At 41.4% G+C, this 26,451-nt stretch overlaps 1 protein-coding gene across 8 annotated transcripts in view; it reads left to right on the top strand.

Moving 5' to 3' along the window:
• Positions 1-26,451, top strand: part of ERBB4 (erb-b2 receptor tyrosine kinase 4) — a 1,162,978-nt gene that overhangs the window by 608,744 nt on the left and 527,783 nt on the right. For all 8 annotated transcript variants that reach the window (XM_090044919.1, XM_090044916.1, XM_090044918.1 and 5 more), the window contains exon 3: positions 4,548-4,734. In XM_090044919.1, the coding sequence (XP_089901045.1) occupies positions 4,548-4,734 (187 nt within the window). The remainder of the gene's footprint in view (positions 1-4,547; positions 4,735-26,451) is intronic.

Genomic DNA, 26,451 nt, shown 5'->3' with positions numbered 1-26,451 from the left:
CCCCAAAGTTAGTGGTACTACTCCACACAGTGGCAGTGGGCAGGGGTGTGGATGCAGTATGGTGTATCGTGCCATGGCGCTGCCCCACCAGACTGTGCCCCATGCCCCTGAGATTCTGGGATTAATTTTAATTTTCTCCAGCTAGCCTTTGAAATCCAGAACTGTCCTGGGTAAACTGGGATGTATGGTCACCATATATACAAGGGACTGTGGATCATCTTCTGATTTGAACTGCAAAGTAAAAGCAGTAAATCCCAGACTTTAGTTGCTTTTGAGGTCTTATTATGTTCAACTATTGTAGTTGAATACAACTCTTTCTGGCTGAATTACGACAACATTACAGCCTGCATACTGACCATTATAAAAAAAGACAGCTGCTCTGGGAAAGCTGGTAAAGGAATTTGCTCTTTTCTGAGAGAAAAAGGGGAGCAGGGGAGGATTATGACTGTAAAATCAAATATGTTGTCTCTCTGTTCCTGGGCTTGTGCATTTTTGCAGGCTTCAAGGCCAGGTTAGGCTGTAAAATTGCAGTCTGGAAAATATTTAGTTTTTTACAAATTGCATAAAGTGTATGTAAAACAATATATTTTCTTACCCAACTTCTTTCCAATATCATAAACTACGGATAGACAACTTTCAAGTTCTTCAAAAGTGGAGAGGGAGTTGCCATGTGGAGTACATCAGCTGTTATATTTAATAGGCTTGATTCAAGCAAGCTAAATTGCTGCAACTTCAGCCCTAGATGAAATGGAGGGAGGGCAAGGTAGAAAGTAGGAAAGGTATAGTCATAGGGCTGGGTCAAGAAGCTGGTCTGTCCCAGCCTTGAGGCTGTACTCCAAATGGTGTGTAGATATTTGAATTAGTTAGCCTGATCTACTTCCCAAAGTTAGATCAGGGCAGCCATTTTTGTCCAATCTAACCTTCCTGAATGTCGGTACAGATCAGTACTTGGATCAACTTAACCTTAGTTAGGATCTAAATTGGGGTCCTGTATGCACACCTGCAAGCTGTCATGGTACAACAATTACACTGCCATTGAATGATACCAGAAACCGGTAAATTAGATTATACCCTTAGTAATGTAAATTGGAACAGGATTAAGAATTCCTTCGGAAAAATATTTAACCACCTATTTCCTTTCTATATTTCTCTTACTTGTGAAAATCAATGTCTTTTTATTTATTTCAATGTAATGCTTTCTGGGTGCATCTACATGAGATGCTTTACTGTTGAGTTGACTAATTAACTCCGTAGTAAAGTGTCACTGTCTACATATGCACCCCCATTAGGCCGGAATAAAAATGAATTAAGTCCGCCACACGATAGTAGTGCCAAACACAAGTACTGTCCTATAGTGGAGTTATTTACTGTGCCACAACACACGTGCATACAGTGACTGGGGCTAGTTGGAGCACAAGTGTGCTATAGTGTGAGAGCTGTCTGCTGGCTAGTCCAACACTGTAGCACCCTTGTGCCCCAGCCATCCCCTTTGCAGCTTGTTGAGCTGAGGGGAGCAGTTCTGGGCTGGCAGGCTGACCCCTGGAACCCCCTAACAGATGGGGCTGTGCTACCCCAGTTCAATATGCTGAAGTCCTAGTGCACATGTATATACTCTGCTTGGGAGCAATACATTCCAGTTCAAACTGCACCATACTTTCAGGAAACTCAGCCATAGTCCAAGGAGAAATTTTGCCTCAAGCATTCATTCCAGTCAGAGATCAATGTGAAAAACAAGCTCTTTTGCAGCTAGAGTGGGTCCCGCTACACAGCACCATAAAACTGCAAATTGTCTCACAGACTAGAGAAAAGAATGTGGTGGTCCACAAATGCAGAAACATACGTTTACTCTGACGTAATTGGTTTTTACTCCAGAATAAAAGTGAAGGAGATACACAACATATAGCTTTACCTTGGTGTCAGTGGCTCCAATCCAGGGTAAAGTAAATCCTCAAATAACAAGGAATAATTATATACCTGTGTACATTATCCTGCTGTGCCACCTGTATCTGCTCTGATGCACAATTTCATCCTGAGGTAGCTTTTTGTGCAAATGGGCTTGCTTTTTACCTATTGGATAAGGTGCTCTCAGCAGTGTAACAAAGTAGGGTTACTGGGGCAGCAGCGAAGTCTCCAGTTATCACGTGGGGGTGTTCCAATGCTGTGAAACTGCTTACTTCAGGCAACTAGCTTTGGAGAGCAGGCAGTACTTTTCTTCTTACCATAGGGTAAAAGCTAAAGTAATTTACTTAACAGTGGTGTGTTGCTTATCCACCCACCCTATATATAATGGCATCTCTTAGAGACATCTATTTCAGTAGTAGAAGAAAACTATTAAAGCGGGTAGCTTAAATGAGTTATTTGTGTCTTGTTTGGGTGCTGCAAAAAATACTCAGCTGAGTGAATAACCCAACACTGTGGCAGTGAGTAGAGGAAGCTTGAAGTAAGAACCTTTATCCACTGATAGTAGAGAGAAAGATGGCTTGTACCAAAATTCGAGTCAGTTTGCAAATCCAAGCCTGCTCTTATTTGGGATTCAGCCAGTAAGAGCTGCTTCAAAAATCTCTCTTAAAATAAAATGAGATAGAATATTTGCTGGAGGGGAGGATTTTTTTTTTTTGTTAATGGAGCTGATGACAATGTTCTAAAAGTTGACTTTAGTCAAAAATGCTCATCAAAATGTTGCATTTTAGCCACCAAAAACCTACAGTATGTGTGAGCCCTTGTTTAGGCAAGGTATTTCAACAAAACCTCTGAAAGCAAAATTTTATCTTGAAAGTGCTGGGAGACTCCTAATTATAATGGAACTAGTGTCCCTGGGTATAATACAGTTCTGCATTTAATATAGAGCTATTGAACCATACATCCCAACCTAACTAAATTCACTGAGCTCTCATCAAAGCCCTGTAGTGACACTGTGCTCTGTTTAGATGCCAAGCAAATCTTGAAATAGCTCCAGAGCTTTTGTGGTAACTTCAATTGCAATACAGGGATGTTACTTTAAAAGGACAATAATAGTCCAGGAAATGCATAGCATTAAAAAAACCCTTTTGTGATACTTGAGTAGCTAACATCTCACTTCTTGTCTACTACATATTTGTTACTTTTATACAAACGCAATTAAAATGTTTGTGCTTCTTTGGACACAAAGCAGAGCAATTGCTTATCGATAAAACTGACACTTTTCAATCTGTCTCTGTCTCTTAAATCCATGCTGCTTTTCTTTATTAATTATAAATGTAATATTAAGTGTATACCTAGTTGTGTTAGCCCCATATACGATGCTGATGACTCTTTGCATAAAGCTCAAACAGACCATACAGTGATGATAATTGACAGCTTCTGATTTTACAAGTAGCATGTAGACAACCCTTTGTGTATCCTGCTAACACAACAGAACTCTGAAGGTGTAAAGAGATACCCATTCCAACTTCCATGAAAGGCTGGCACCAATTAGAGTTGGTTGAAATGTTTTGAATGAACTTAAAAAGAAGCTGCTATTTTTAAAACAGATTTTTTAATTTTCCAAATTGCTCATCTTTTGCAAAAAACGATTGCTTGGGTTTTAGTCCAAGATATTCTCAGATACCATTAAGATCTTTAATTCAATGCAAGTAAGGTTTTCACTAAACCCAAATAGTACTGATGTCACAGCAGTCTCTTCTTACCCCAAACCCTTTTCTTTAGCTTGAAAAGACCATAATTATTTCCCTCTTGGCTGAAAGTTAGACTTCCTGGTATCAGAATTGTGTTTATTTGTGAAAGCACAATAATTCTGTAGTTTCTGGTATTTGCAATAATGTTAATTGGACTGTGGCATGAGAAGACTGTATATCCACAGTATGATCCATAGAGAATTTTGCCCTAGATTCCTCATCATCATTGGCAATCCCTCACAGTCAAAGATGATTATCTTCCATGATTGCCTTATCTGTGGGTCTGAAGATGGCTGACAAGGCCAATCCAGAATTGAGAGGTTCTACTGCAACTCGGGCTTGTGTTTCTATTCAGCGGGAGTGAATTGTGGGTTCAGTCCATGACATGTTGTTTCTGCTGCTGTAGATTCCTCTTTAATATCTGAAATATATAGCTTTTTTCAACAAAAACGTTGCACAGTGGGTGCGTCTACAAAAGATACTGACTGCACAGTAGCCTGATGCTAGCAAAAAACCATGATGTGACACTAACTCAGGTTACTGCACATTTATTTAGTCCTTGCTTATACAAATACTAAATAAATGTGCAGTAACCACTGTGCGGTAGTGTCTTGTGTAGATGTGGCCAGTGTGCGTGTATTTGCAGGGATGCAAGTTTCAAAAAGCATTTTTTGGCTGAGAAAACACTTTGCCTTCTTACTCTCTCTGTCTGCTGCACAAGACAGCATCAGTGTAAAAGCTCAGCATTCATTTGGAAGTAAAGACTTTACAATTTTTTCTCTTGAGCTACCAAAATCTCTGTTCTAGTATTGAGTACTGTCAACTTCAAATTGGGTATATATAATTCATTAAAATGGGAACCCTTGGTAACATGTTTGTTTGTCTCTCTTCCAGTCTATCCGAGAAGTCACAGGATATGTCCTGGTGGCTTTGAATCAATTTGAGCACCTCCCATTGGAGAACCTACGCATCATTCGTGGGACAAAACTCTATGAGGACCGTTATGCTTTAGCAATATTTCTTAACTACAGAAAGGATGGTAACTTTGGACTTAGGGAGCTCGGCCTTAAGAACTTGACTGGTAAGGAAAACATCTATAAACAGATGTTGCGTTATAATACCAGGTTAGGTTGTTTATTGTTTACAGAGACGGGTGCATACACCAGTGTTATTTATGGACTGTGTGGGCACATCTACAATGCCTCTTTTAAGTAGGCTTAGCCTAAAATCACCATTTTAAGGTGCATTAAAAGTGCATGTCTACATCTCCACACATAAAGCAGGTATCAAATGTAGGCGTCAATAGCTAAGCGCACATGTAGACATGCTAATTTGGATTAACTCTGTGCATCAATGGATAAACACTGTAATAATGCTCATTAGCATGTCTGCACATGAACTAATGTAACTTACCTATTCATACCTAAATTTAATGCACCTTAATGCTCATTAGCCTAAATTGCCTTAATGTGCCTTAAGTAAAGGTGCACTAAGTATAGGCATGCAAAAATGCACATGTAAACACACCATGTGTGTACTAAGATGCTTGAAGTCATACACAGCTGAAAGACTTAAATGCATATAACTTGATACCTTTTTGGTACTCACCAGTATTTTTCTTAAGCTCGACACTGTGACATATGTCTGTGTGGAATTGGCTGTATTGAATTACGCAGGAAGAGTATAGGGACTGAAACTGTAGATGTGAACAGGTTTCAGGAAATAGGTTCAGACTTCCAACTGATGTAAAACAGCATGATTCCTTTGAAGTCCATGAAGCTGCACCAGCTTACACCAACAGGAGATCAGGCCTGCTGTGTTCAGTTGGGCTACAGAGCATACTAGCAAACAGGTGCATAGTCATAGCTCTTACTGCCCCTAAATAAACGCTTTAACTAGAACACTTCCATTATTACTATTCAAACTTTTGTCTCTGCTCTGTACATATTTAAATTGGAAAAGTTGTTGGAAAAGTAGGCCGGCTTTTAGAAAAGATACTATTTATAAAGACATGTGCATGCTAGTGGTCTTATAACTTACAGAAGTCCCTTGGTTATTGGTTCCAATACAGATTTATTGAGAGAGAGAAATGCACCACCACTGTCCATTTATTTAGCGTTGGAGGGCAAAACCTGGGAGAATTGAACTCGGAGTAGTTCTTTCTACTTCCATAGAGCTTTGGCATCCATGTGAGACTAGTGTCCTGGAGTTGGTGTTTATGGGGTTGAAAGTTAAATTTGTAATACTGGCTTGCATATAATGTAGTGCAGATAGCCACTGTGTAAGGTTCTCCAGAGTTAATTCAAATCACTTTATTTATAGAGTGATGCTCCCTCACAGAAGAGGGACATCATGTTTTGTAGTGTCTTTGTGACAAGGAGGACTCATCTCCACTAGTGGCTGAGTGCAGACCAGAAATGTGTGACCTGAGCTGGATTTGAAATTTGCCCCTGAATATACAGAGGTGAAATCTTGCTGAGAACAAGTGAAGCTTTTCACTGCTCTAAAAGGGGAAAAGGAGCTGCCCTTTGAGAGCACATGCCAGTAGTTACAATCAGATAGTTACATGACCCTATAGCAATACAGTGATCTAAATCACCTTCACTTTGACCCTGAATGAAACTGCTACACTTGTACTGCTGAAGAATCAATCAGGCCTATTAGTTGCATGATAACAGCTTATATCCAGGGCTTGTCAAACTCAGCTGATCTAGATGATCTGTACCTCAGAGTGCTGAGGGAATTAGCTGAGGTCATTGTGGGACCCCTAGCATGGCTTTACAAGCACTTGTGGGGCTCTGCTGTGGTCCCAGAGGACTGGAAGAGGGCCAGCGTGGTTCCCATCTTCAAAAAAGGGAGGAAGGAGGACCCAGGAAACTATGGGCCAGTTAGTCTTACCTCGATCCTGGGTAAGCTTTTTGAGAGAATTATTCTGGCACATGTCCACAAGGGGCCAGCAGGGGAGATTATGCTTAGGAGCAACCAACACCGGTTCATTAGAGGCAGGTCCTGTCAGACCAACCTGGTGGCCTTCTACAACCAAGTCACCAATCCTTAGATGCAGGGGTAGCAGTGGACATAGTCTTTGTGGACTTTCGGAAGGCCTTCGACACTGTCTCTCACCCTGTTCTCATTAAGACACTGGGGGACTGTGGTATCGACACCCACACAATTGGTTGGGTCGCCAACTGGCTGGAGGGCCGCACACAGAGAGTGGTGGTGGATGGGTCATTTTTGACCTGGAGGGATGTGGGCAGTGGGGTTGCCCAGGGCTTGGTCCTAGGGCCCGCACTATTCAACGTCTTCATCAGAGACTTGGACAAGGGGGTAAAAAGCACCCTGTTCAAATTTGCTGATGACACTAAGATGTGGGGGGATGTGGGCATGCTAGAAGGGAGGAATTGGCTACAATTGGACCTAGACAGGTTACAGGGGTGGGCGGATGAGAATAGGATGGGATTCAACACTGACAAGTGCAAGGTGATGCACCTGGGGAGGAAGAACCAGCAGCATACCTACAGGCTGGGGAACTCCCGTCTCATCAGTGCAGAGGCAGAAAAGGATCTTGGAGTTATCATTGATGCCAAGATAAACATGGGCAGGCAGTGTGGGGATGCAGTCAGGAAGGCCAACCGCATCTTGTCATGCATCCACAGATGCATCTCAAGCAGGTCCAAGGAGGTGATACTCCCCTTCTGTGCGGCACTGGTCAGGCCGCAGCTGGAGTACTGCATCCAGTTCTGGGTGCCACACTTCAAGAGGGATGTGGACAACATGGAGAGGGTCCAGAGGAGGGCCACTCACATGATCAGGGGGCAGCAGGGCAGGCCCTATAAGGAGAGGCTATGGGACCTGAACCTGTTCAGCCTCCACAAGACAAGTCTGAGGGGGGATCTAGTGACCTGTTACAAACTAGTCAGAGGGGACCAGCAGGCATTGGGGAAGTCCCTGTTCCCCCAAGCACTACCAGGAGTAACTAGAAATAACAATCACAAGCTGGCAGAGGATACATTCAGATTAGACATCAGGAGGCGCTACTTCATTGTCAGGGCAGCTAGGATCTGGAACCAACTTCCAAGCGAAGTGGTGCTGGCTCCTACCCTAGGGGTCTTTAAAACATGGCTAGATAATCACCTTGCTGGGGTTTTTTGACCCCAGTACTCTTTCCTGCCATGGCAGGGGGTCAGACTTGATGATCTGCTCAGGTCCCTTCCAACCCTACTAACTATGAAACTGTAACTCTGTCCCAAATATAGTTGGTCTAATAAAAGATATTGCCCTAAGAAAGCCTTGCCACTAACATGATATAATGCTTTCTTAAGTCACGTAGGATGCTACTTTGATTTTAGGCCACCCAGATAGTAACATAGCTTTTTGCAGTGGACATCAGTGGGATTGACACTAAGTGCTATTTTCAAATAACTTGGGCACCTAAATCACTTCTGGAAATTAGGCACATCATTCACAACCACCCCTTTTTAAGTGTGTCCTTCTGTATTATATCTGTTTCTGCATATTCCAGACAAAATCAGCCACAGTTAAGAAATTTACTATTGTGTATATAGTAGTGTGTGATAGAGTGAACTCAGGTGGGTACATTGTGCAGCAAAACAATGAAGACTCAGTTGCCGTCCACATTTGGTATCCTATGTACCCACATCTTAATGTAATTTACTGCTAGCAGAGTATATTTTCAAATTACAGAAGAGAATGTAAACCATTTAAATGAGGACTTCTCAAAAAAGTTAAGTTTCACTGTTCTCTTATAACTAGTTCATAGATAAGAGCAATCAGAATTTATTTGCACTATAATAGGACACTTGACTAATGAGAGTTCATCAGAACCTCCAACTCTGCAAAAAGGTGTTTTGAAATGCAGGGGATAGTACTGTCCAGCTTGTTGTCAAACCAAGCTATGATGCATACAATACAGAAAGCAGAGGGGGTGGCACCTAACTAATTCTGAGAAGTTAACTGACTGACTCATTTTTAAGGGCATGAACTTTCACAGGGTACAACCTGCTTTGTCAGATGCTGTGAATTGATAACATGGATTAATAGCCTACAAAAACTCATACCTCTCTGAATGAAATAATCTATTAGCTGCTACCCTGCCTTGTCTTCTGCTTGATTTCACACTAACATGTCTGTCTTTTTTTTATTTAGATTCTTTTTACTCTACCCATCGTCTGGGTATCTATGTGTTTCTCATAATCCCTAAACTTTTAGCTACTTCATAGCTCTCTTGCAGTTTACCATACAATCTACCCTTCCTTCCTTTTTAGTTCTAGGATTATTCAAGCTTCAGGCCACCATCTATAGGCCTCACCTTGGGGTTTTTTTTATTTTTTTTATTTTTGGCACTCAGAGCTATTTAATCTGATCTAGGTATAGGTGCCTACAAACTATTGTTTCCCTTTGTCTCTTGGAAGTAACGTGCATTACTAACTTAAGTCTGTCATCCTCTGAACACTCAAAACTGGATTCAGGTGCTGAGAATAGGCTACTGTGTAATTCCAGATGCTAATTGACTAGATAGCAAATTATGTCTGAAAGTCTGTAACAGCTTCTTCATTACTCTTGGGATTATTGGTTATTTTATAACCTCTTTCATACTGATAATACTAGGGGATACTCCTAGTTAAAATGTATTGTTTCTTAGTCCAGCACAATTTTAGAATGTATCCTTCTTCATCATAGCTATGCAAAAATGACTTGGGTTATCAAAGTGGGTGATATTGCACTTCCAAGCGTGAGTTAGCTATAATCTTATCTCTATATATGCCAAATGTTTTATATTAAGGCCAGAAACAATCATTACAGTAATATTTTTCTGCTTAAATTAAGATGAAATGATCCTTACTGGGCACATCTACACGAGACACTGACTGCGCAGTAGGGGTGTGTGAAGCTTCAGTTGCCGATTTGATTCAGAAAAGATTTGGCCCAATTTGGCAACTGAATCATCGAATCCGATTTGAATCAGGAGACCCATTAAAAGCTCTGAATCAATTTGAAGCATTCAGATCAATTTGGAAAAGATTCAGTGATTCGGAAGGCAGTCTTGCAGGGAAACAGAAACTGAGAAGGGTTGTGGTGGGGTGGGGTGGGGTGGGGGGAAGACTGCTCTGATATTGAAATCTGTAGCTGGCCAGTGACTGTGATCTTTCCCTGAGCTCCCTTCCAATCACAGTGCTCTGGAGAGATGTAGAAACAGCATATAAGACCCTGTGTGAAGCCTTTCTCTGCCTTTTGTGAGCTGTCTGTCTGGAAGCAACAGTGTGTCGAAAGTGCTGGCTTCCTAGTTAGTCTTTTACTAGTCTTTCTTCTTGGAAAGGATTGGATACACCTTATCACTGAATTGAATCATGGTCCTCCAAATCAGCTGCATTTGAATCCAAATCAAATACCGGCCACTTTGCACAGGCATACTGTGTAGTAATCTAATAATACTGTGCAGTGTCATGTCATGGCACAAACAGTGCTAATATGCTGTTGTGCAGTATTAGTAGGGTACTGCACAGTAGCATCACTAAAAAGGCATTCACCAGCACTGTTGTGCAGTAACTCTGTTTACTGAGCATTTATTTAGTACTTGGTTATACAAGTACTAAATTAAATGCACAGTAACCACTGTGTATTGAAGAAAGTGTAGAAGTGCCCACTGACTGCCAATTCTACAGCTTTTGGTTCACCAAATATTTCAGAAAATTGTACTTGAATAATGCAATCCTTCCAGCTGCTTAAAGCATGGATGTAATCTCCAGACTTGCATGGAAAGCTGGTGGAATGCTTATTAATTTAAAAGGTTAAGAACTGTTTGTTTTGTGATTGTACAGTACCTAACGCAATGCAATTTCTGTATTCTTTGAGACAGCGTGCTCATTGCCATACAAGAAGCAAATATGAAGTCTCCTGCTTTCGTTACACATTCTAGTGTCATTTTTAATGCCACTGGGCTGAGACAAAGTCCCATAAGTGCAATTAAGACAGTATTTTAGCTTCTTCTATAGTACTGTTGCAGTCTTTTCAGTGTTTTAGCAGCTGTGTTTTTATTGTCAAATTCATCTATAGCTATCTCATATTTAAGCATCAAATGTTTTGGTTTTGTCTCTTGTATGTTATATCCAAATCATGCATATAAATGCACTGTGTTTACATGACACAAAATACTTCCTCCTACTTTTAGTTCCTACTTAAAATGTCTCTCAGTCTTACAAATGGTTCTGCTCATGGCATGAGATCAAAATTGAGTCCTAAAATGCAAAAACTATTTCCTCTCCCCATCCCCCGCTGTAAAAATATTTCTTATCTTTAGATATAAAATTCTACATTATGTTATGCCATTGATGTATCAAAAGCAAACTAAGATGTTAACAAACTGGCTGCTGCCATCTCAACTGGATTCTACTTGCAACCTTCAGAAACTGCTGCCAAGAAGCCTGAAAATAAAGTGCAAGTTTAAAATATGGAATGTTATGGAGTGTTTTATACACAAAGCATTCAGTGTATAGATTGAGAACACACCTTCCCTTTTCATTTATTTGGAATTACTTGCACTAGGTTATCCCTGGGCCTACCACATAGCTAGGTACTTAACCTTAACTCATCCAGAGAATGGCATAATCATTGTTCACAGAGTGAGGATTTCTTCTATAGAGAATACATGATAGCTGAGCTCCATTTGACATTTATCTTCATGAATGTGGCAAGATGAAGAAGGGATCAAGCACCATAGCCATTCATGAGGTATCCGATATTTTCTTCTAAGTGAAGATAAATGTCATAACTGAGTTCAGATCTTAGATATCTCCAAGTGGGCAATGCTTTCCTTTATTAACCTTGAGGACTGAAATTTCACTTAATAGGGTATGTGTGGATGGAGGGGTTTTTTTGTTTTAATTCCTGATAGCTTAAGTTTTATTAGAAAAAATATTTGATTGTGGTCAACGAAATAACAGGAGTGTCAGAGCAGCACAATCTGCTATTTCCTCTTTAGCTTTATTTTATTTTTATCTCCCCATATAAAAATAATACAATCTAGATGGCATGGTCCAAATGGTGTTGCTACTTTAACTAGAGTTAACATCCAGTCCAATAGGTCCAATCAATTATTTCAAATACTTCTAGTTCCACCCAGGCCATGAAACACATTTTAAAAATTGTAAATGTATTTGGCAATAAGAAATGTTTCTAGTGTAAATTAGGGGGTGGGGAGAAAGAAGTATGCTACGTTTGACATCCTTATTCTGGTTTCTGCCCAGTTGTCATGAAAACTCATAACAATGCTGTCAATTACAGGACATTCCAATGTAAGACATTTAGCAGGTCCACTGTCCTGCTCTCAAAACTACTTCTGGTATTGGTGTTTTACTTCTTTTGAAAGTGAGATTCCAGGATGTTCTTTTTTTCACCACGATACATGTACTTGACAACAGTACTTCTCTACGTTCCTGTAATCTTGCTTACCAGAAACCCATTGTCATGTCTACAATATATTTTAGGACTCTTCACCTTAATATTTATCTGAGAACTAGTATAGAATTGTGTAGTTTCCTTGAACTCTTTTTCAGCAACTTGGGTGAACCAATTTTCTACTTTTTGTCAGAGATCTTAAAGCCTAAAGTCTAAATTGTTCATCCTACCTATAGCCTCTCAGGCTAAATACAGACAGTCAAAAAGCTTGAGGCTGAATTGATTCACTCTTTGTGTAGATTGAACTGATAAGCAAGTGAATAGACAGTCACTTTTGATTCCAGAAATGCAGCCACATGCTTGCAATGGCCCAGGCCAGAAGCTGGGGGGCACTAGAGCTCACCTCCCAGCTCAGCTAAAACAGACAGCTTGGGCCAAGGCTAACCCACCCACCTTATGAGGCAGGGGTTTGTTGGGGAGGTGCAAAGCATCTTGCAGTACTGAGGGACTGTGAGTAAATTGGAATCTGGAGGGGATCTGGGACAGAAGTTTAATAAACCAATTTAACCTAAATTACTTAAGTCTGATACTACATCAATCTAGATTTATCTTAAACCAGTTTCAGTCATTTTGAAAGTGGTTTACATGCATTGAACTTCTGTTCTGTTACAGATTTGAACCAGTTTCTTATCACTTACACTGGTTTATGTGCAATTTCTGTCCCTAGTCTCAGAGTTTGGGCTAAATGTTTGTATGTGCAGAGCTACCATAGATATTATGACTTCCAAGTTACCTAGTATAAATCACTGTTTTCTTGTGTAACTTTTTTATCCATAGAATAGTTATCAGTACTTTATATAGCTATGTTATATGTTATAAACAACTTGTGCTGTATCACAAGTTTTTGATTTCCTTTGGAAAGAAAACACTATATTTGAATGGATACAACTTTTTAGTGACATATAGAAACCTAAAAAAAGCTCAAAATATGAAATCTTCTGGGTCATTTATGTATTAATATATGTCTCCATGTTCAGTTCCGACATGTTTCTGAACACATATGTGTGCATGCACACACACATGCGCATGTACACATGCGCATGCATATGCCCTGTTACCCCCCCCCCGAAATAAACAAGCAAGGCCCTAGGATTAAAAGACTGCAAAATAGAACAATCCAAAGTTTTAGAATGATAAAGTTAAGTTTCCTTGTGAAACTCAACTCTGGTTCCATGTTCAAAGTAATGGCAGTAGTCTCTAGTTACACAGTCACCTACTATACCCTTCACAAACTCTGCCTCATTTGATGCAAAGATGGATACTGTTTGATGAAAGTGGCAGTTACTCAATATTTGTTTTTATCCTCATTGTTCAGTATGTCATTCCATTACTACTGTATTTGTTATTTACATCCTATTTATTATTTAAATCTATGAATAAGGTAGTGTTGGAGTGATATGGTAGCTGTGCTGATTTAGGAAACATGCAAAAGGCAAGTACTTTTGTGGCTGATACCTTTAATTGAACCAACTCCATTGTCATGGCTGGCTTTGCACGTGAATGAGGATTTTTTTTTGCTTCAACTTTTCTGTGGCGCTCAGGACCACAGAGTGCCATCCTATTCTTTCTTGATCATCTGAGTGGACTTTTTTTCCAATGTCTACAGGGTGATGGTGCTTTTTATTTGTTTATTTATTTATTTTTGGCACTTATGCACCCTACTGGTGTTGACAAGATTTATGACTATGTAATAGTGTAGACTGGCAGCAGAATGAGAGTCAGTGTGTGTACTCCCATCTTTTTATCTCTCGATCAGTGTCTAGGGTACTCACCTGAGAGATTGTTAGACACTATCCATGGCATGCTTTCTTTCCTGGTTGTCTAAGTGGCCATTTTTGGTCATCAGCAAGGCATTTTTGGCCAGAGGAGACTTGAACCTGGATGTTATGCCAGGTCATGGTGGTTAGGTCTGGGACCACTGAGGGATTGAGGGGCCAACTAAAATCAGGAGGAATAAGCATATTCCAGGGATAAGACAGGTCAGAAAGCCAGGATGTTAATTCAAGGACAGAGTCTAGAAACAAGCAGAGTCAAGAAGCTGAGGGAATTAGGCAGAGACCAAAGTCAGAGAGCAAGCCAGGAGTTGGGTCAGAGCATAAATTGGAGGGAGCAGCAAGGCAACCTGGGATCAGGTTGAGCCCTGTTATCCAGACACTTCATGTTCCTGTACAGGGGTATTATATGGGGAGAACTGAGGATCAGCTGACTCTGACCAGCCACTTTGGTGACAGGGAGGGGGCAGAGAGTGAGGCCTGGATGGAGGCTGCATGCCAGCCTTGCCTGGTTTGGGTGTTGGTTGGGCTAAGGTCCCAGGTTCAAGACCATAGTCTGACCCTGGGTCAGTCTCTGATTTACCTGCGTAGTATGTTACTACAGGTCAGTTATTCTCTGGTTGCTCCTTTTGAAGTCAGCTCTCTGGGCACCCACAGGAGGGAGGTATGCAGGAGATGTGGGGACATGAGGAAGAAAACAAGGTAACACAGTTCCGTAAAAGTCATTTATGTGCATATTGCAAGTTGTCTAAGATAGTTGTCTAAACAGTTGCAAGAATAACATGCAAGAATTTGCAAGGCATCTGGGCACACATTACTATTTTTGTTTTTAATAGTGTAATGGGGGGGGCATATCAATCATAAGATCCTGTCTCAGCATCTCACTGTAGGCCATTTGCAAGTTTTCGTACAGGGTACCTGCCTCTAGTGAGCTACTAGTGCCTACCCCTTCAAGTATCTCCCTTGTGTAGTAGTCTTTCCCTCTATGCCTTGGTGTTGAAATTAGTAGGGGAGGTACATGAAGGACAAGGCATGCTTTTGGAAGAGGTAGTTTCTGTCTGATCCAAGGCTTCCCACTCAGCATTGTCCCAGTTTTACTCTTACTGAGCCCTCTAGCCCAGGGCCCACTGTCCAGGGCCACAAGCTCCTGGTTCAGTTCTGGTCATGCCCTATGACCTCAGGATCCAACACCTGCAATATCCAATATGTGAGCAGCTAAGAGCCCCTGTCATGCCTTGTCTCACATTCCAGTCTGGTTTGGCCTCCTGTGGCCACAGAACATACTCCAGTTACATTCCATGATCTCAAGTTCCACAAAGTGCAGTTTCATTTTTGTGATGCCCCTCACAGTCAGTGTCACCCCCTTTAAGTGGCCTCCACCTCCCCTGCAGCTGAAACCCAGCCCTCTGAGTGAAAATGAAAGCTCTAAAATGTAGGAACCAGTCCTGATTCAAAGGAATATCCCAAGTGGTTGTTGCCACCATAGGCCGTGGAATGAAGTCAGACCATGGAGCTTATACAGGGCTCCCTGGCCACATGACCCTCCTATGTCCTATCCCTGGGGTCATCAAGCTCTGACTCCACCTGGACCTGGAGGACATTTTGCTTCAGGCGCTCCTGCCTGTGAGTTTGCCTCTGGTGTCACCACCAGGGAACAGGCAGAAGAGACACAGAGCTGAAGTGGAAGAAAGTGGGAGGGAAGAGTTGGGTGGGGGAGGGGGGTGGAGTCAGAACTACGTAGCCAGGAGGAAGGAACCTATATGAGGCGTTGGATGCAGCAGCAAACAAACAAAAGATACAAGAAGGTGGAGGGAGTGGGGTGAAGGAGGGAAAAAGGGCCAGGTACCCCTGGATCCCCTTCCCATTCTAGTAATGGGGTAGGGACCCTGTTATACTCCCTTCTAGTGGATTACTCTCCACTATCCAGTTGTACCAACTTTGCCTTATATAGGTATTTGCTGTCTAGTGGATTGAGCATATAGCTGTGAGTTGGGAGGTCTAGATTTTATTATCAGCCAATGGGAGCTCTTGGGTGCAGAACCCCCTGTGCTGTCCCATGGCTGACCCCATGGTATTCTTCTGTGGCTGGGTGCCCCAATCAGTTAACTGGGACTCCTAGCTGGGAGAGCAGATAGATGGGTAATTCATAGTGAGAGCACTATGTGACTTTTGGCAAATCACTGCAATATTTCACCACCACCACCTTTACCCATGTATAAAATGGAAGTAATATTTATTCATTTGTTAGAATGCTCTGAGATGTTATTGGACAAAACACAATATTTTTTCGAAGGAAGGCCCATATTGAAGTTAGCGGGACTCATTCTATTGATTGACTTAGCTTTAAGGCTAAATTAGGGCTTACCACTGCAAAAGGTGGTTGCTGCCATGGAATGTGTCCAGGTACTTTACCGTTTTTACTGTATAACACCATATATAGCAATGCTGCCATTACTTTATTTTTGTTTCTTTCCTTTTAAATTCTGTTGGCTAATTTGTGACATCAGTGTGGATCCAGTTATTTAATAAGGTTTGGATGTGTGAAACATCTTCATTCCTGGGGAAATGTAAGCAAAACATAAAAAATCCTGAGACACTTTTACCCTCATGCTGGCTGACCAAGACTTCAGTGACTTGAAGTGCTTCAACAGTACAATTAGTTCTTTGGTCAGATGCTTTATGGGGGAGTTAAACAGCTGAATAAAGTACTCTCCCAGCTCAGTCATATAGGTCAAGAATGGCTGGCATGTCAAAATTTCCAACTTTATCATGCATATCTGAAATGATCTACTGTATACTTTGAGCAGAAAGCACACTGGGATTTATAGCTAGGAAAAATTCTAGGACTGTGTTTTATGAACACTGTAGAAAGAGTGCTCTTGAAATAAAATATATACCAATTCCAAATTAGTATGGAGTGGAGGAAAGAATTAGAATGCATCATGTGCACGTAGTCAAATTCTGCTCTCAGTTGCATTAGTATAAGTAGACCTTAATAGGTGTTATACTTAAGACATGATTAGCGCATTCATTCAATTAATTATGTGATAAAACAAGAAATAGGTTGCAAAGTTATTACACAAGCTATATACATATTTTGTATAGCAACTTTGTGGCTGGTTCTTCTCACACATTTATTTGAATATGTGGCTAGTGCTTTTGGAGCATTTCAGGAATCCTGCGTGCTCCTAGCAGCTGATTAGAGCTCTCAGCCAATCAGAGCCCATCAGCCAATGGGAGCTCTTGGGTGCAGAACCCCCTGTGCTGTCCCATGGCTGACCCCATGGTATTCTTCTGTGGCTGGGTGCCCCAATCAGTTAACTGGGACTCCTAGCTGGGAGAGCAGATAGAAGCTTGCTAACTGCTACAACAGGAGTAGCCTGGGATCAGGTGCCCCATGCACCAGCAATATGGAATAATGGAATCTAAAGCTCAGTCCAGTGTGGTATGGCAGGAAGTGCAGTTGTTGGGATCCCACATTAGAACCCATCACAACTTTAAATTAACATCTGCCACGGGTCACAATAAGTCAACACAATGTATATTAAAAGAGCAGAGATCCTATTCGGTAAACAGAATATAATACAGCAGTCTAACACTTTAGTGGTTAAAATTCTAGATTTCAGGTTACTGTTTTTCTCTGATTCTGAGCAAGTCTTAGTTAGATGCTGTGTCCTGCTTAGCATAGTTATACATTCCAAGGGAAATGCTTTGCTTTTCAGGTTACTGTCATAGATCACTCCAGGCTGTGTTATCACTGTCCCCTGTTAAGTTCACTGGGTATTTTAAAGGCTAGGATAAGCAATAATTTCTATTTAATTCAGAGACATTAATTTTATTTTTTTCTTTCACCTAAATTTATTGGGTTTTTTTTATTTCCTTTTGTCAAGCTGCAGTTTGTGAGGTATTTGATGCTTTTGTAAGATAATTAAAACCTTGTCTTTGTGACATATGAGAACTTTAATCTATTAATGCTGCCCAGCAGAAGGGTATGCTGGGGAGGGTAGTGTACTTGGTAGTTCAATTGCTGTGGCACTGCTAGATTCTTCCATCAATGTGTGAAAGAGAGGTGAACCATTTACTGTTGAAATGGCAAAGATACCAGCCTGCTGCAGGGAGTCTGCTAGTTTCCAGGCTCAATAGCAGCATAAAATTCAGGTCAGACACTAAAATGAGTGTCTTTACTCAAAGAGTAGAGGCTGAGCAATGGCATTCAGTGGCCTTGTCACATAGATTTACAGGTGAACTTTTTAGTTGATTGGAGACGAGGAGTATTCATAGAATAATAACCCAGATCCACATGTTGAACTCTCCTTTCCTGGCAAACTCTACAGCTGCTGATTTGGGTTCTCATAATTTTTTTTGCACCTGAAAGTTTCACAGATCAAAGATGCAGGAAGAATACCAGGTCTAAGTCCACAGTTCCACTTGGTGATGCTCAGGTTAAGGCCTGTGGGAGGTTGTTTTAGCATGCCATTTACTACTGACAATGACTCCCTAGGAGTGAATCTCCATGATGGAGATGCCATTGCAAGTGCAGTTTGGGGCAGGAAATGTGATCTTACAGGAAGATTGCTATCTGTGCTGGGGACAGTGTCTCTTTCCTGTTTAGTACTACCTGCTGTGTAAAGGGGACTGTGACAGGTGATCAGTCCGTGATTCCATAGATTCAGTGACTCAGAAACCTCGTGGTTTTCATAGTGACAGTAACAACTTTTCTAACTTCTGGGCTGGGGGAGGGATGCATTGTAGATCCCACTAGCTGCCAGTAGTTTGGAGCAGCTGATTTTCTTTCCTCCCGTTTTTAATGCCTTCAGAGATATGTGTACAAGTTCTAATTACTTGGGATCTATGTAGTAGGAAGGGATGTGAAAATAGTGAACATCTCCATCAAGTTTTATTACTGCACTTTAAAAGTAGTAAAGCTCTCATAAATTAAATATCTCAGACACTATAGTGATGGGCATCAGAATGAAACCACAAATCATAAAATGTTGTAATCCTTTTGATCAATTACTTATATATTCCCTGTTGAAATTTGTGACTGATAACTCACATGAGTAACTGCTCACAGATAGTGAAAATGGGTTTACCCAACTGAGTTTCCTCGTGTATCAGGGAGAAGAAAATGGAGTGAGAGTATCTTCTTACTTTTTCTTTTCCCTGTTACTTGAAGAAACCCAGATGGTGAATCCATTTCTCCTTAGGAAGAAGCCTTATTCCTACCTAAAAGGCCCTCTGCTACCAACCAGAATACAGTCTTGGCAATTGCTAGGATTAGGGCAATGGGGTTGTGGTCACTCTCCTTCAACAGGGTGGTTTATGGGCAGTGAAGAGAGCTTGTTACACACATGCTATGCCTCTGAAGGAAGTTTGCCTGGAATCCTTCTCAGTAATCTTCAATGCCCGTGAGCTCTGAACTTCAGAACTCCATGAAAGCAAGGGCTGAGCATTACTGCTGGCCACTCGTCCCCTTTTATCCTTTCTCCTACTGCTGAAATAAGGATGGAGGGGAAAAGCAAAGAGCAGAAGGCTCTGGAGCTGCTTAAAAGCAGAGGCTCAAGGTAGGCCCCACGCTGACAGCTGGTGAGCTCAGAGAGCTCAATGCACATGCCAACCACAGCCAAAGGGAGAGGGAGGGGGTGGCAGGGGGTGACCATGTTGCCATACCCCCTCTGGATCCACCCCTGATGGGAAGCAATCCAGCATAAGGGGTCTGTTTCAAGCAATGCATTTTCTTGTCAGTATGATGTGGTTTTGTAAATGTAGAGTTTCAGAGCTACGTGGATCCCCCTATACAAACTTTCTGACATGCATGGACCCAGGAAACCTTGGATTTAGCCAAGGGAGAAATAAAAATAGACAACAGGGTAGGGAGGAGGAAAAGATGCACACATGTGCAAACATAGATGTGAAAGACAGGGATCATATAACCCGATTTAGGTGTACATACTAGAACCCAGCAGCCACAAAAGATTACAGGTAGTCATCTACATATGGTAGTGTGAAAGAGAAATGAGGAGACATGCTGCTATGTAATCTTTCTGTTTAAAACCTGTGATACCTCTCCGCTATCCAGTTCTACCCACTTTGCTTATACCTTGTAAGAACAGTTTTCCATAGAAAATGGACTTGATTGGCTTAGAGTGACAGCGATAGAGAGTCATACCAGCAGATGGGTAATTCAGGTGGACTTGCAGTTATCTCTGTGGTAATAGGAACCTTTTGTGTGTCACTGGGAATGTGCCCACAGGACTGGGATGAATGAACAAAGGTGTCACATGGGGCACACACGCTGGAAGGCTTTTTTGTTTGATGTCTGGAAACTGCTCTAGGGCCTGTCTCCTCTGAAACCCTTTTGCTTTCAGTTTTTTGGGTTTTTTTGCAGAGTTCAAACCCAGATATATTAGTTTTCTTTTAAATTTAGAAGTAAGAGTGTGTCTGTCCGGTGCAGTGTCATACAAACTCCGTGCTCATGTTACAGTTCTCCAGGGGAAAGCCTGCTGTTTCTGCCAGTCAGAATTAGCATAGTCCCATGCTTTGAGTTTGAGATCACAAATATTCCTGACAAGGGGCCAGAGTAATCCTTAAAGGCAGTTTTTTTCCTAATACATTTGAGAGAGGTGATAATGTTTTTTTTTATAGGTGAACTATGTATTCACTCAGATTGAATGGCCTAAAGCATCTGGGAACTGGTCCAAATATAGTGAACGACTACAGTACCTCAGTACTTTGGAAATGATTACAGATTTCCATGCATGGAGGCTGGACAGAGAGGCTGACTGTATCATGGGGTTTCTAACAGTGTTGAAAGTGTTGCCTAGACTGAAGATGCTCATCCCATCTACACAGATTATAATTAAAGGTGATTGGAGTTTTTCAACAGATAATTTTTCCACTGATAAAAGCTAATTCATGAAAAAATCTTTTGGAAGAAAGGATTGGTTTTGACAAAATTCCCATTAAAAAAAAATTGAAAACATTTTTTAAATGAGCAACACATTCAAAAAATTTGAAAATAAGAAGTTGGGTTTTTAGTTTTAAAAATGTGTGGGATTACAGATTGCTCAGTTGTAAAGAGCTGGAAGTGACCTTGCAATATCATCGGGCCCAGCCCCCTACACTAGGCAGGAAATACAACTCGGGTCAGATGACCCCAGCAAGGTGACTGTCCAGTTTGTGTGTATGCATGCACACATGCTCATTTTCAGGTTAATAAATAGGTAAGGCAACTTCTTCCCAACCCTCCCCCCCTTAACTAAAAAGATAAAATCAAAGCAATTATTTGGCTGGTGATCAGTTGTTTTCCATAGCCAAGAAGGTCAACTTAATTTGCAATAAAGAAACTCCAGGCTTGATGTTAGAATGGAGCAACACTAGAGCAGACTACTGAGGAAAACTCAAATCTCCTTCATTGGAGATGTTTAGGGGCCTGTAAGACTAATGTATCATGGGTAATCTAGGTATACCTGGTCCTGCCTCAACAACAGGGGGTAGACATGAATTATTTCTTGAGATCTTTTCCAGCACTACCTATCTATGGTTTTTCTTTAATCCTGTCCCAAGTGGGAGAAGTATGTGTAGTAGAGTATTCTATTCTGAATGTCTTTACTTTTATTTATATTTTGTGTCTGCATGTAAAAAGAGATAATTTAGACAAAGACAGGAACACTTCACTATATATTAATGTTATCATTTGCCTGGGCATTTTGCCTCGTGATAATCTTTTGCCCTTGTTTGATTACATCCCATGGTCTTGAGCATTATCCTGTCCCAGGCTGACACAAAAAAACTCAGCTAAGTAGCCTGATACAAAGATGGCTCAGATACAATGTGGACTTTTAATAGGATGAACAGATTAAAACTTGCAGGTGTCTCATTATTCAAAGTAAAGATGATTAGCAGAATTTAGTTCTAATTGTATAATGATGGTTTCTGTTTCCTGGCTCTTAAACTATGTGTACAGAAAAGAGTATTGCCTCATGTACGACACCTAAACTGTGAACAAGGCCTCATACACACATTCAGTTTCTCCTGGGAGAGTGGCTGCTCTCCCAGAAACCATGAGTGTACAGATGTTCAGGCTTTTTCTCCCAGAACAAAAATGGCTACTCCAGCAGAAAAATAACCTGGGAACAACCGGGTTTAAATCAAACACAGAAAATTTATCCTGGAAGGGTAAAAGTCTGCACATGCCATAGCTTCTCCCTGGCTGCATGTGTCAACACTGAAGCATTCCACTCTTCAGGACTTCATCATTCAAATCTCTATACATGTGGCTCTTTAAGTTTCTCTATCTGGAGAAGAAACCTGAGAGAATTCTTCCAGATTATCTGAATGTGTATACCCAGCCCAAGCTAATACAAATACCAAAAAGCATAATATCCTTGTTAGTCCAGCTTTGTGTGTGGGCTAATATACCCAGCATTTCAGCACAGTTAATTAGTCCAGGTCAGAGCACCATGCTTTTTGTACCCAAGGCTGCTTGCATATTTGTAGGCGTCATGCCATGTAGACTTAGACAGAGTTGAGGATCTGTTGTGGTTTAACATAGCAATAGTGAGAGAGACAGTCCCTAGCACAAGAGGCTGACAATTTAAGTGGGCAAAAGAGAAGGAAAACTGAAACACAGGTAAATTAACTTTCTTGATGTCATACAAAAGGACTATGAAAGAATGAGGAACTGAGTCCAGATTTCCTGGCAATTAGTCCAGTGTCTACTGTTTTCACTTGAATCAAACTGATGAATAAGGTCTAGTCTTGCAAACTCTTGAACTGCATAACAGTGGGTGTGTCTACACAAGACACTATGTTACGCAAGACACTATGAATACATAGCATCGGCAGGCAAAAACCATGGTGCCACAGCTACATCACCCTAGCGACACACTCCCTCACTATAGCATGTCACTATGGCAATGTAGTGGCTAAAAATAACCATTTGCTGCTGGCATGGCGTAGTAACAATGGCACCGTAGGGGCATGTGTAGACATGCCCTGTAAGACCTAAAGGAGCAAAGGCATATTTAGACTTCATGTTACTTTTTTTCTCTTTTCTACTTTCTTGGGGACTGGGTAGAAATTGCAGTCTTGTTTTGCGATGCTGGTAATAAATTGTTTTTTTTTTTCCCCCAGGAAGGGAACATGCTGCTGGCTCTCTGTTTGGAGGCAAAAGATGTATTTATCTAACAGAAGAATTATGCTACTTTTTGGTTAGATGTCAAAGCTGGTTGCCCTAGGCTGGCATTTGATAACAATGAATAAACAGGTGCAGACAGCCTGCTTTTACTAGTGCCAAGTGCTGCAGCTGACAAGAAGCTCCTTTTACTCCCCATGAGGGCTTGCCGGGGAAGAGACAAATTGATTGGGGGTGGTAGAGATTATTTCTTCAAAATATTCAAAAGAGTCATTTTGTCATAAAAGATAAACTAAAAACTGGGTGGCAGAGAACTTGAGGGTTTGTGTGTTTGCCAATGTAAAGTCATGTGCACATTGTTAAATGATCGTGTCACTGCTGCTGCTTAGTCTGAGTTTGTTGAGTTTTTGTTGAGATTAATAATACTCCTGGAAAATCCTTCTCCCTTTCCCAACCCCCAACCCTTGTCAGTTATGTATCCCAGAGGATATAGTGTAGGACAGGGACTGGGCAGAGTGCCATAAACACCCGCAACCTTGACTTGTAATACATTGGAGTGCCAGGGGTGGATGGTAGGGGAGTCACAGGGGACCTAATCCTTGTTATGGCAGTGCAGCCCTGGCCTCTTCCCTGCTGACCACCTTGATGAGTGAGTGCCAAGCAAAATGCCTTCATATGCCAGTCTGGCACCCATGCCAGTGGTTGCCTACCTGGTCTTTAAATGATATCAATTAAATGATATAATTAAAATGAGACCAGGTGAAATCTGCTCAGTGGTGAGCAGGTCAGTGAAGGCAGTGTCCTTCTCTAGAGCAGGCTGAGAGAGATGCATCTTCTTTTAGTGTCACCGAATAACTTTGTCACAAAAGTCACCCCTCAAGAGCCCTCTAAATTTCCTTGTGGCCCCCATTTTCGAGGAAGACTGAATATTTTGAACAGGCCATTTTTGACTGCATATCAGTATTTTAGAATATTCTGGAAGTATTCTGCTTCCCAAATTAAGCCTGTTATTTGAAAGATTCATTATGAAGGCATGCATATCCTAGGTTTTAGGACTTTTTTTCTAAATGTATCTAGAAGCTAGCTTTGAGATGGAGAAAGCCTCTCTCTTCTTCTAGATTACATTGAGCATGCTTTAACCTCCACTGACTTCCCAGTGCTCCTTTCCCCTTTAAGTTGATACTGTCTGACAAAAGTAATCGTTAGTCTTTTCATTTGGGTTACATTTCATATTGAAAATCATCTCAGTACTATCGGAGCATTCTTTGGGTCTGTTTTTTGTTTTATGACCATATCATTTTATTCGGGGTGGCAGCTAGGGGCTTAAGTCCCAAAGAAGATAAAGATCCCTCTGTCTTCTCATCTATACTCAAAGCCAGATCCCTCCCATTCCTCCCTTTTCAGCCTGCCACTGACACTGTTGCCACTGTCCTTCAGCTGGGAGGTGGGCTTAGCTCAGGACTGTGGCATCAGGCAGGTACCTCCCCTCTCCTTACCTGCTCCCCCCAGGTGTTCTGTGCCAGTCTAGGAGGAGTCACAGAGAGGAGGGATGTGTCTGCCTGCTACTGCCATGGTTCTGGGTGAATACACCCTGGATGGAGTGGTCAGGAATTCCCTGTGCCCCCCAAGAAAGCATAGACCCCAGCAGCCCACAGGCAGGGAAGGGAGGAATGAAGGGATGGAAGGCAATGTGCCTTTAGCATAAGGAAGGGAGAGGGGGAACTATCTTCTTTGGGACTTAAGTCCCTAGTTGCTGCTACTGATGAGTGGTCTGCATATCTCAGTGGAGAGGAAGGGGGAGGAAGCTGGGAGAGGGGTGCAGCCGCCAGTTGCTGCAATGGCACCCCCCTTTGTAAAATCCTAGATCCATTTCTTATCTCATCATTGGTGGGTCTGTATGGCTGTGTGAAATCTCTAGAATGATGGTACTCGTATGAGCTCAATTTAATAATGGAACCTCTATTCACTATTGGGAGACGGGTACAGGGAGAGTTCCTGTACTACACCTTGTGCAGCAGAGCAAGTGATTTTTTTTTAACATTGTAGGTTCTGATCTTCTTTTTTGTGCCGCTTACCTTAGACTGTGTAACTTCTCTCATGTAAATGGGCACACAGGCATCAGAGTAGAAATTCCGGTCCATGTTATGTATTATTACCATGTATTCCCAAATACTCTGCAAGCAGCACATATTTCTGCCAATATGAGCAAAATGTTTATGTGCCCACATGCATATCACATGTGTCTTAAAACTGGTGATGCTGGTTATGTTAACTCTGCATTGGGATGCTATGGTAGCATGTCTGAGTCAGATCTCATGTAGTCTTGGCTCTGCATAGGCATTATTCTGTTTATCGAGGAAGAAAGGAACCAGGAAACATCTCCTAGCTTTGTACATGCACTGTTTACTGCACTTTTCTTATCCCTGCTTCCCTAGGCAAGTGCTTCTAGATAATCCATTGTTCCTCAAAAGCAAATAGGCCCTGTACTTCTACTGCTTCTTCTAGTTATTCTGATAACACCTCTGGACCCCAATCCACAGTTATTAGATGACACAAATACAGTCCTTGTCCCAGAAATCTCTCCATGTAGGGCTTATCAGTATGCCAGAAGGAAACACTGACGTTATTGAATTGTTCACCTATAGGAGACTCAGTGTCTGATCACTTTTCCATATCTTCTGGCCTTCAAACCTGCTAGTGTCTGACAAGACATTGCAATGTGTAAGAAATGAACAAGAATATGAATTACTGGTGGCCTTTTTGGACTTCATGCCATGAGCAGCAGATTCTAGTAGACTTTTACTGTCATGTGCAAGGATGTTTTTACTCTATGAATTGAATGATCCGGATATTTAATTTTAAAGAAACACCTTCAAGTATTTTCAGGTATAAGGATCCTTCCATACGAGTCATTACCACAGAGTGAATGCTAAGCTTTCAGATATTCAATACAGATCTCTCCATTTTACCTGAAGTAGCAGTAGTTGACCCATATGTGGGCCAGACATTAAATGCAGTTTGACTTTCACTCTGAAATTTAGGTATATATCTGTTTGCTAGACAGTAATAGTGCCGAAGATCATTTTCTGTTCCTGCTTCAGGAGTAGGGGGAGCATGGTCTACAAGTTAAATAATAGGCTAAATTGTAAACACTCAGATTTGTCACATTTATTGGGAAATATCCAGACATTGATCTCTCATTTTCAACACTTAGGGATTACATTTAACTGTGGGTGATATTAAACCAAAATCAAATTATTTTAGCACATAGAAATTTAATTGAAAAATGCTGTTTTAGGAGAACTGAAACCATTTGCACATTTCATAGTTTCACAGTTGTTAGGGGCTGGAAGGGGCCTTACAGATCATTGGATCTAGCCCCCCTGCACTTGGGCAGGAAAGACTGCTGGGGTCA

This window comes from Crocodylus siamensis, chromosome 4 (assembly GCF_052110815.1).
Source record: "Crocodylus siamensis isolate JL-2025a chromosome 4, ASM5211081v1, whole genome shotgun sequence".
Classification (NCBI taxonomy): Eukaryota; Metazoa; Chordata; order Crocodylia; family Crocodylidae; genus Crocodylus; species Crocodylus siamensis.
Note: the sequence above shows the minus strand (reverse complement) of the source record. Positions and strands in the feature narration are given on the sequence as shown.